The 10,338-nt window shown below is 45.3% G+C and overlaps 4 protein-coding genes across 8 annotated transcripts in view; all 4 read left to right on the top strand.

Annotated features, from left to right (window-relative positions):
• Nucleotides 1-2,551: 2,551 nt before the first annotated feature.
• On the top strand, nucleotides 2,552-4,498 carry LOC126577363 (L-threonine 3-dehydrogenase, mitochondrial). Of its 2 annotated transcripts, XM_050238913.1 has the most exons (4): nucleotides 2,552-2,744; nucleotides 2,822-2,991; nucleotides 3,440-3,964; nucleotides 4,035-4,498. In XM_050238913.1, the coding sequence occupies exons 2-4, from the start codon at nucleotides 2,823-2,825 to the stop codon at nucleotides 4,436-4,438; spliced, it is 1,098 nt and encodes a 365-aa protein (XP_050094870.1). In that variant the 5' UTR covers nucleotides 2,552-2,744; nucleotide 2,822; the 3' UTR covers nucleotides 4,439-4,498. The 2 variants fall into 2 exon arrangements, with proteins under 2 accessions (XP_050094870.1, XP_050094869.1); XM_050238912.1 differs by having other exon boundaries at nucleotides 2,553-2,991.
• A 220-nt stretch (nucleotides 4,499-4,718) lies between these two features.
• Nucleotides 4,719-5,834, top strand: LOC126579292 (caspase-like). 2 transcript variants are annotated; one of them, XM_050242729.1, is made up of 2 exons: nucleotides 4,719-4,839; nucleotides 4,907-5,834. In XM_050242729.1, the coding sequence occupies exons 1-2, from the start codon at nucleotides 4,790-4,792 to the stop codon at nucleotides 5,754-5,756; spliced, it is 900 nt and encodes a 299-aa protein (XP_050098686.1). In that variant the 5' UTR covers nucleotides 4,719-4,789; the 3' UTR covers nucleotides 5,757-5,834. The 2 variants fall into 2 exon arrangements, with proteins under 2 accessions (XP_050098686.1, XP_050098687.1); XM_050242730.1 differs by having other exon boundaries at nucleotides 4,897-5,834.
• Nucleotides 5,835-7,803: 1,969 nt separating this feature from the next.
• Nucleotides 7,804-9,725, top strand: LOC126579030 (caspase-like). The gene is made up of 2 exons (XM_050242230.1): nucleotides 7,804-8,705; nucleotides 9,716-9,725. The coding sequence occupies exons 1-2, from the start codon at nucleotides 7,804-7,806 to the stop codon at nucleotides 9,723-9,725; spliced, it is 912 nt and encodes a 303-aa protein (XP_050098187.1).
• A 245-nt stretch (nucleotides 9,726-9,970) lies between these two features.
• Nucleotides 9,971-10,338, top strand: part of LOC126575380 (prominin-1) — a 3,698-nt gene continuing 3,330 nt past the window's right edge. For 2 of the 3 annotated variants that reach the window (XM_050236054.1, XM_050236053.1), the window contains exons 1-2: nucleotides 9,971-10,126; nucleotides 10,196-10,338. The exon at nucleotides 10,196-10,338 is cut by the window's right edge and continues 8 nt beyond it. In XM_050236054.1, coding sequence (XP_050092011.1) covers nucleotides 10,124-10,126; nucleotides 10,196-10,338 — 146 coding nt within the window. In that variant the 5' untranslated portion in view covers nucleotides 9,971-10,123. Of the gene's footprint in view, nucleotides 10,127-10,183 lie in introns of those variants that run through there. The other variant, XM_050236055.1, reaches the window with a different exon arrangement.

Here is a 10,338-nt window from a genome sequence, read left to right as displayed (position 1 = left end):
TGGTGATAATTGATCAGCCCGCGAGGACACAGTAGCAGCAGGAACTGCGCTCGTTACAGATCGCTGCCCTACCACCAGCGTCGTTGGCCACCATGGTTTCGCAAGGAAGGGTTTGGCTCTTTCTAAACAATGAATTCAAAATTAGGAAAATTACAATTCAACTCTTTCTTCACTGCCGTTCGGTAGCGAACACGATCGCTGCGCGTCGCTGTGTATGTCGCTTTCCCAATCGCCAGCATGACGACGATCGTGGCTGCCTAACAAAGCGTTCCATTTGACCTCGAGGCGAGGCTCGCACGGAGGCTAAAGTCACCTCACAAGGCGCGACGACGATATCATTGCCCGCTGCCGGAGCATAAGCTTTTCCCGCCACTCCAAGGGTTCGGATGAATCGGGCACATGTTTGGACGGAAGCGGATCAGGGTCCATCGTTGACCGTGGATTTTACGCCATGATCATAAAAGAAGCGTTATTTGAATGGCGATTATGCTACAGCGCAGCGACAGCTATTGTGACTTTATTGGCGCCATTGGTGACGCTCGTTGGTCGATTGTTTGTAGCAGCTGGATCGGGCCCGGTTCAATCATCTCTACACAGTTACGCTTTGTTGCAATTTGATCGATTAAGTGCGTCCCCTCCCCCATTGGGTGCATTTAGAGGGTGGTCAATTGGCGGAAAAATTGGGCTTCGCTTGGTGGTTGATATCTTGCCAACGAGCTTACGGATATGCGGATTGTACAAAGTTTCGCAAAACCATGTTGCACCGTGCTTGTTTGAGGATGGCCACCAAAAAAAGTGGGGCCAATTTGCTTCCGGAAGCTGCATTTTAATCCAGAATTTTCCCACGCAATCTAAGCGCTTCCTCGTCCAGATCTCGCCGGGTAGACGATTCCATTGGCCAGCAAAAGGTCACCCGTTCTGGCGTCTCTGTGATCCGTTTGCCAGCAACCAAACACAATTGTCGCGACCGTGAGAGCGCTCGTCTCGTTAGGTGGTCAACAATTTCCCTTTTCGACTGGCCACCCTTACCACGGTCAATGCCAGCCGTTGAACTTGTGACGATGGCGGAAAAATACGCAGAGCAGAGCAGCTCCCTGGAGACGCAAATACACCGCGACACCGCGAACGATAAGTCACTCCCCCGAAAATGACGCGGAACCCAGTCGTCAATCATCCAGAAGGTTGCGTATCTATAAATATCTTTTCTTTCCCTCCCGACCAGCCGATACTAACCGCCGAACTGATTGACATCGTGGCGTGATGATGCGCCAAGGTTGTATTCAGGACCATCTCGCGGTTTAAGAAACGGTAAAATGTACAAATAAACATTACGCAACGTGACTCGCGGGGTTATGTCTACACTACTCTAGCAGAACACGCGTTTCGTGTTGTAATTAGTACCTTTTTCGGTACGGAAAAAAAACTCCTCCCGATGATATCGTATGAGAAAACCGTTTGATACTCTAACTGTACTCGTGATTCTACTTGAGGGAGACCCATCTTTAGATGGAGCAGTCTAGGCAGCAATTGCAGAAAGGCCCCCCCCGAGCTTAGATGAGCAATTTTCCACCCGAGAAGATCTCAAAACTAACTGAGCGCACACAAGCGATGCCCGATGGTTGGGACACATAACATCCAAGTACTCCTCGCGGGATATCTATCCAAACCATCGCGATTATGCGTACTTAGCAGCGAGCAGAGTGCTTTCCTTGAGCAAAGTGTTTGATCAGCTTTTTTTTGCAGACTATTTGCAATGCCAGCCACAGCAGGTCATGCAGGTGGAGTCACTTACGTCACTTACGATGCACCAGAGTGCTTTGTTGTAACGATCAGTCGCTAGGTGTTGTGCACGTGTCCCTTAAACGTGCCGTTATTACAGTAGGCTTTAATAATAAAAAATATTCGAGTTCGAGTACGATCGAAAATCACGAAGCAGTCGCAAAAGGGACACGAAACGAATTCCGGTTTTTTGACCACCAAAACGCGATCGATTGGCTCTTAGTTTTGACCATCAAAGTTGCACCGTCGGCGACGACGACGATGACGATGACGATCGTGTAGAATGCATACAAAATTGCAAATTGGCGCGCCCGCAAAACCTTGCGTAGCAGCGCGCGTGGTGACCCTTCTCTTGGCCCCCACACCCCCAAGCGCGATCCAGCGTCGCTGCTGGTCCACCCAACTCGAACCTGTTCTCGGACCGCGCGTCAAGCATGCGTTATAGTCGGTTTAGAATTGGGTGTGCGCGAGAGAGAAGCGTGGTCAGCTTGGATATGGCGATCGTACGATCGTTAGACGCAGACGCGAGAGAAAGCGAAATCGGACGGAAACGAGCGAGATGCAGCTAGCGCGTCGCGGTCACGATGATGTATTCTGCCTGGTTCGGCAGAAACTTGAGTGGAAGAAGCCCCTGTTCTTGCCCCCGGCCCTTACCTCACACGTGCATCGTCCTCTCCAGACTCCTTCCGTCTCATCCCTCGTCCATTTGCCAGCAACGGCACGTTCGTGCGGAGGACCTGTCGTTGGGGGACACCATGCGCAGCATAACAACGGCAGTAGTTCGATCAAACACTGGGCAACTGGTCGCTAGTTGGAGCAAACTTTGCGCCACAGGACCAGGCCGGACCGGGAGACTGTTCAGTCCAACGTTGTGCCTCGACATCGACGGACTCAATCTCTGTCGCACCACAAGTTGATCTCGGCTCAGTTTGTCGGCCCCCTACCCTCCCCAACGTCTCTTCCCAGTGAGTGAGTGAGTCGGATCATCATTATAATCATTCGCCTTGATACGGCTTCTCCATTCGCACGTCATCACCCCAAGGATGCTGCTACGTAAAGTGTCATCAGCGTTTGGCGCCAGCTTGCGCCAACAGTTGGTACGCCAGGGAGGGGAAATTGGCGCTTGTGCGACCGTCCTCAGCGTTCAGCAGCCCATCCGTCGCTGGCTCTCGAACGGAAGTAAAAAATCGAATCCTAAAATTCTAATCACAGGTGCGTTGTACAAGTGTTCCGGATTCTGTCCAGCATTAGCATAGATAGTGGGCTCAGGGAAGAGGGTCAACTGGTGTCTCTCTGCTGTGTGTGATTATGTGCGTAGCGCGGCGCGGTTCGGGCTCAATTGGCCACTCAATTGAGCTGTTTAACTGCTAGTGCAAGGTTAGCATGTTCTAGGAACCGGCTGTTGCTGGGGAGATCTGGCGAGTTGGCGTAGCTGTTGGGACTGTTTCTAACTGCGAAGCTGGTTTAGAAGAGAGACAGAGAGAGGACCAAGAGTCTCTCTCGCGCGTTCCAAATCATTGAATGGCGTTAGTAGTGAAATGAAACCGAAAGCGACCGCGCGCTCATCTATTATGCCATATTGTGGGATTTCCTCATTCTCATGCTGCTGTGGAGATTTGACTCGATATTAACCGATTGATGGCCTGATTCTGGTTCGCAGGTGGATTGGGCCAGCTGGGCGTCGAATGTGCCAAACTGCTGCGTAGCCAGTACGGCGAGGAGAGCGTAATTCTGTCCGACATCATCAAACCGAGCGATGCCATCGTGAACAGTGGCCCGTACATCTTTGCTGACATCCTAGATTTCAAGGGATTGCAGAAGATCGTTGTGGATCATCGTGTCGATTGGATCATTCACTTTTCCGCCCTTCTCAGTGCGATCGGGGAGCAGAATGTGCCGCTGGCGGTTCGCGTTAACATCGAAGGTATGCACAATGTGCTGGAGTTGGCCAAGCAGTACAAGATGCGCATCTTTGTGCCGAGCACCATCGGTGCATTCGGCCCGGACAGCCCCCGGAATCCGACGCCAAATGTCACCATCCAGCGGCCCCGCACAATCTACGGTGTGTCGAAGGTGCACGCCGAGCTGATGGGTGAATACTATCACCACAAGTTTGGGCTCGATTTCCGCTGCCTTCGATTCCCAGGTGTTATCTCGAGTGATCCACCAGGCGGTGGCACTACCGGTAGGTTCAGAACGTCATCGTCACATCGCCGCTCATTGCATAACTCGCTTTGTCTGTTTGTCCGGTTTAGATTATGCGGTAGCCATCTTCTTCGAGGGTCTCAAGACGGGAAAGTATCAGTGCTACCTCAAGCCGGACACGCGACTACCCATGATGTACATCGAGGATTGTTTGCGGTCACTGCTCGAGTTTATGACCGCACCGGAGGAGAAGCTAAAGCGCCGGGTGTACAACGTCACCGCGATGTCGTTCACACCGGAGGAACTGGTGGAGAAGCTGTCCAAGTACATCCCGGAGCTGCACGTCAGCTATCGGCCCGATAGCCGGCAGCTCATTGCGGACTCGTGGCCGCAAGTGTTTGATGATTCAGAGGCGCGCCAAGATTGGGGCTGGCAGCCTAACTACGATCTGGATAAGCTGGTCGATTTAATGGTGCGCGACGTTACGGAGAATTACATCAAAAAGGGGAACTAAGGATTTCCGCGAATCTCTTTCAGCCATTATCTAAATAAACAGAATACCCTTTCCCCCTCGATACAATCGTTTTTCTCTTCTTAATCCATAAAAAAGTGTTACTGATAGTGTGACGATTTCGCGTTGGTCCAAGTCCGAGGTCAGCAATGCCAATGGCATCGAGGTTGCTAGCAATTCCTTTATCACACCTCGCATTACAGACCCCCTAACACCCGGCGTCGATGCCAGATAAAAAATATCAATCTAATCTCGTCTCATTCGACCGATAACGACCGAGTACGGCTCGTCTCGGTCACATAACATTCATTCGTCGCGTAGTCGTAGAACAGGAAGAATCGCGTATTTTTCGAAATGGAAAACGTGGCCAGCAGTGATGAAACTGATATCAAAGTGTTTGGACAGTGAGTGATTGTTAAGGGCTGGCTGTCCCGTAATGCAAGCATCTTACATGTTTATAGTTTTTTGCAGAACCAAACCAACTCAAGGTGAAGATGAGCCGCTTCGACAATCTACCGTGGCCACCAGCATTCCGGTGCACGCCCTATCTGCCAATCCTGATCTGGAGTACTCAACGAAAAACAAAAACCGAGGTGTTGCCATTGTCATAAATCAGGAGAAATTTTCTACGATGAAGTCTCGCGAAGGCAGCAGCAAGGATCGAGATGATATTTGTGCCGTTCTGGCGAGCCTTGAGTTTGAAGTGCGCGTTTTGAATGATTTCAAAAGGAGTGCATTAATTAAGAAATTGGAGGAGATTGCTAGCGAAGACCATACCCACAATGACTGTCTCGTCGTAGTGGTGATGACGCACGGAGAGCAAGGTGTACTGTTTGCGGCAGATGCCGAGTACAAGGTGGATCGCCTGTGGGAGTGCTTTATCGGGGAAGCTTGCCCGACCCTTCTTGGCAAGCCGAAGCTCTTTTTCATACAAGCGTGTCGCGGTAAGAAGCTAGATGAAGGCGTATTAGTCCGGAGCGCTACGGACACGGTGGATGCCCGCGAATCCCCTAAGCAGCACATCTACACCATTCCTACTACGGCCGATTTGCTGGTAATGTACTCGACCTACGATGGTCACTATTCGTGGCGCAATCCAACCAATGGTTCCTGGTTCATTCAATCACTCTGCACGGTGCTCAAATCTTATGGTCGTGAAAAGGAGCTGTTGCCAATTCTAACTGCCGTATCGTGGAACGTTGCCTACAACTACCGATCGTTCGTGCCTGATAACGCCAAAATGGACGCCATGAAGCAGATGCCGTGCATTGTGTCAATGCTTACGAAAGCGGTTTACTTCCGTCCGAAATCAGTGTCGTAAGCCGTAGCCACACGTGGTTATTTCGTTCATCGCAAGAAAATAAACAAGTTTTTTTTAAAAGAAAACATGCACGAGTCTAGTTCTTCTTCATTTTTTGCATTTACCGAGTGAAATGAAAGCAGTTTATAAAAATTAATATATTATTCGCAACGTCCACCAAAGGAAAAATCCCAAAGACTATTTTTGATGATAATTTTAGGTTTTATTTTTTCGTAAATTAGAAACAATCATTAGTGATAGCAATTGAGGTTCCGTGCTAAGAAATGTTTTAATTCATCTTTTTTATTCTTTCATTGGTTAGTTGCACATTGGAAGTAGAGCTCTTTGGTAAGCGTTGAAACAATGACCGGAACAGGCTGATCCTGTCCCTCTGAATGGTTTCCTTGGATGTTTCGCAATATGGCTGTGAGCATCTCGAAGAGTTCCTTCTTGTTGCCATTTGCACGTAGTTCTTTGCATAGCGATTGAATGAATGCAGTTTCACTGTTCGAAACGCTGTTAATGTCATTTTCGAAGGTACAGGAGTACATCACCATCATATCAGCCATAGAAGGAATGACATAATTAGTACCTAGAGCATCTATGTTGGAGGACGAATCACTACCACTTGCCGCGCGTGATTGAATGAAGAACAGCTTTGGCTTACCAACAAGCGATGGACAGCGGTCCCCAATAAATCCATCCCACAATAATGCCACTGGATATTGATCATCTTTCGCATATAAATACCCTTGCCTGCCAGTCGTCATCATCACAAACACAATGCAATCGGTATTTTGGTGATTATCTGAAGATATGCCTAGCAACCGTTTGCGTAAATCACCCATTGATAAATCCTCGAAAAACTTCACCTCGAAATCTAAGTTCTTTAGAATTGCTTCCAAGTCAGTTGGTTTCTTGTCGCCACTGTTTGGAAATTGGCATCTCAAACGTTCATCAAATATTTTATGATTGAAGATGTACGCCTTCTTCCGAGATTTTTTGATCACGTAGCGGGGTCCATATGATTGACTCGATTTATTGTATTCCTCAGGAGATAGTGCGAGGATATTTTGTACCTTTTCAGTTTGTTTACTTGCGTCACTAGCGTTGGCCATTCTGCATAAAAAATAAATTTTAGAACTTACAGAATCCAGGCAACTGGTTAACTACTTACTCTACGCGAATAAATATTTCAGCGCTTCTACTGCCACAAATTTCCCCAATCAACTGATGATCTATTTTTTAGAAGGAAACTTCTCTTCACAACGGTCAAAGAAGACTGATTAAAGGCCAGTCTAGGTCGTTTCTTTTCTTTTCTTTAATACGATGCTGAGTTTCGGGTGGCACACTAGTTATCAGTATACTTATAAATTGTGTTTTCCTTGAAAAATACTATCTTATCTATCAACTCCGCAATTCGGCGAAAAATTGGCTGAAAGCTGAGTTTTTTCGCTGAAAGTTCTATCGACCAGATAATCTCTTACTCTAATCTCTTACTAAGAAAAATCGTATATCGCCCGACGGAACGATTACGATCATTGCTTCAACGATTATCAATGAGGATTTCGAAACATTCTTAGAATTGAGCTTATCTTTCGCAATAACAGCATTTAACGGTAATGGGGTTTTGGGTTTCTTTGTATTTATGTTTCGCTAACGCAATCTTATCAAACTATGCAGATAAGCAATGTCACGAAAGAAAATGAAATATTAAAGACTGTGTTTTGCACCTCCTAACCCGCATAAACCCGCTGTACGTTGGCTTGACAGTGTCGTAATCAATTCTTGCAAGCTAATTGTAAGCATTGTGTGTTAAAGGTCGTTCGTTTCACAGAAATAATAGAGTGTAATCTAATATCTTAGATCTAAGTTTCTTTATTCTGCCGAGCTAAGATTTTTTTGCTGAAAAAATTGTAATGGATTCGTAAGTATATATAATATTGTGGTGATAGGTTTTGGATTCAACATCTACCGTATTTTTATACAAAACATCCTGATTCTCGGTTCTCGTTTCCATGCGGATAAATACATCGGATAAAGTGTATCTCTTGGAGAAAAATACGAGATGGAGGGCAAACAGAAGATAGCGGTTATTATCAGTAATGTTCAATATGAACATAATCGTCAACGTTATCGAAAGGGAGGCAAGAAAGATGCAGAAGATATAAGAACAGCCCTAGAGAAGCTAAACTTTAATGTGAAGCTACACCAAGATCTTTCATTCACGAATTTATATGACGAACTACGAAAGCTTTCCTTGGAGAATCACGAGAACACTGGCTGTCTCGTAGTAGTGGCAATGACTCATGGACATGCAGATAAACTAGAAGCATATGACGATTCGTACTTAACAAAACAGCTTTGGAAGTTCTTTGTGGATGACTGCGCTACACTAAACGGTAAACCAAAATTGTTTTTCATACAAGCATGCAGAGGGAACAACCATGATTCGGGAGTGTCTGTTCAGAACATGGAAAAAATAAGTGGATCAGAACCTGTGAAAATCACCAAACCATTAGAAGCAATAGCAGCGCAGGATGCCAAAGCAGTGGAAGAGCCGTCATCTAAAATGACTAAGATCGACTTGATTGGAAAATCATTGGAAAAGCAACCATCGACAAAACCACCAACAATCGAAGATACGAAAATACATAAAATTGGAAGCGAAACAGAAGTGGAAACAGGAGATATGGTAGTCTCTCAAACTGATTCCGTACCAATAATACGCAACGAAGCCACTGGATACGAAAACGACTTGGGGCTATTGAAAATAGCAATACCTGCATCTTCTGACATGTTGGTGATGTACTCGAGCACTGATGGATTTCCTTCTTGGCGAAATCATGAATATGGTAGCTGTTTCATTCAAACACTTTGTGCTGAGTTGCAGGCGAACGGAGATAAGAAGGAGTTGCTTCAAATGCTGACAAATGTATCGCGCATGGTGGCCTATCACTTTAACAATTGGTATGAGCCCGGCAACTCGAGTGAAAAGTTACGTTCTAAGCAAATGACATGCTTTGAATCAACACTAACGAAAAAACTATATTTGACATCATAACGTTCTTCACCATTAACACCAATCGTATCAGCAATATGAGAATATTGGTAAGAGAAAAAAGATCATTGTAATAATTGAAAAAAAAACTTGTTTGTTTTAAAATTAAATCTACTATTTCAATCTTTCGAGTCAGCTAACCCAGCTTCTCCAATTTATAAGCACATTCTAAACTGGTTAATCACTCTAAACTAAATGATAACTATGCATAATAAATTTGCCACACTGTTTTAAGACCTTTTTCGATGATGAATTACAGGCGGAGCCTTCAGTCCTTTCATGAAAAGAAATGCTGCTTTCCAAGTAACCATTTAGCAACTGTGATCGCTATCTATTTATTGAATTGAATAAAATTGAATAACGCTTATTTTTTAACATATATAAGGACGGACGAGCCGTATGTTTAGTAACGCTTATTTGAATGGTTACAACATGACGGCACAAGAGGAAATTTTACATGTAAGACAGTCTCGGAAAAGATGTCATTTTCCTCGATCGATCATCAACGCGCATGTTGCAACATACGTCAAAGCCATAAGAAGCATAGGTTCAGTTGTCGAGCGGCTTTTGGTGTGTCTGTCCGTTCCAGGGAAGACACAATCTATACGCGGAAACAAATTGCTGATTTCCTACTGGCGTGTAAGCTTAAAATCATTTCCAAGTGTACCTTCAGTTCATAGGTGCTACGTGATAGATTAGTTAAGCTAGGTAAACGTTTCAACATTTTAGAATCATTATTCCAAGAATTTTATCAAACGAAACACACCTTTGAAATCGATAACAAAATCTAATCCAATTAACGCTCAACCGTCAAGATATGAGACATGCTGAAAAAGCGTAACCGTTGATACGATGAGTGCAGTGCGGAGATTTGTTTGTTGTGTTAAATGTTTTATTATAAAAACCTGGTAAACTGCAGGAGTATTTAAACCAAAACAATTCTCAACAAATGATGACCGACTCGCTACACGCTTGAAACCAGCATTTCGGAGTGATTGCCGTTTCTCCAGACACATGGCGTTCCCCTGCTTTTCACGCTGCAATGCAAGTGAAGCCATTCAAATCGTCTATGCTGCTTGATTCTGAAATTCATATCTACTTATTTTTGAGTGAGCGCTTCGGTGGGTGCGAAGATTGTGACTTTTTCTAACTCAAATTGTTAGTCAAGTTTCTTCATCTGTTAACAAGCTACTGTGGCGTAAAATTGTGTCAGTTGCTTGGTTTTCTTATCAAAATTGATCGATAGAGTTAGTGAATGAATGTTCGAATGGGCCGCCCGATAAAAATAACATCCACGTAGTAAAGAAGAATCTCACCATCGTCAACAATGGTATGTGTGGAGATAGTAACGGTAATATAAGTGTAATATCTATAATTGGCCAATCTGATGCTTTGGCAGGAGCAAGCAATTGCCGTGCCTCAGGATTTTCCCGAACCGGTGGCCACGAACAACTACATCATTCCAACACTAGGGCTGCATCAAGGTACCTTTGTGTTTTCTTATCTTTCTACGTTTCTGTCCTACATCACACCATATGATCT

Source organism: Anopheles aquasalis, chromosome 3 (assembly GCF_943734665.1).
Source record: "Anopheles aquasalis chromosome 3, idAnoAquaMG_Q_19, whole genome shotgun sequence".
Classification (NCBI taxonomy): Eukaryota; Metazoa; Arthropoda; class Insecta; order Diptera; family Culicidae; genus Anopheles; species Anopheles aquasalis.
This window is presented reverse-complemented; position numbering and strand designations above follow the sequence as displayed.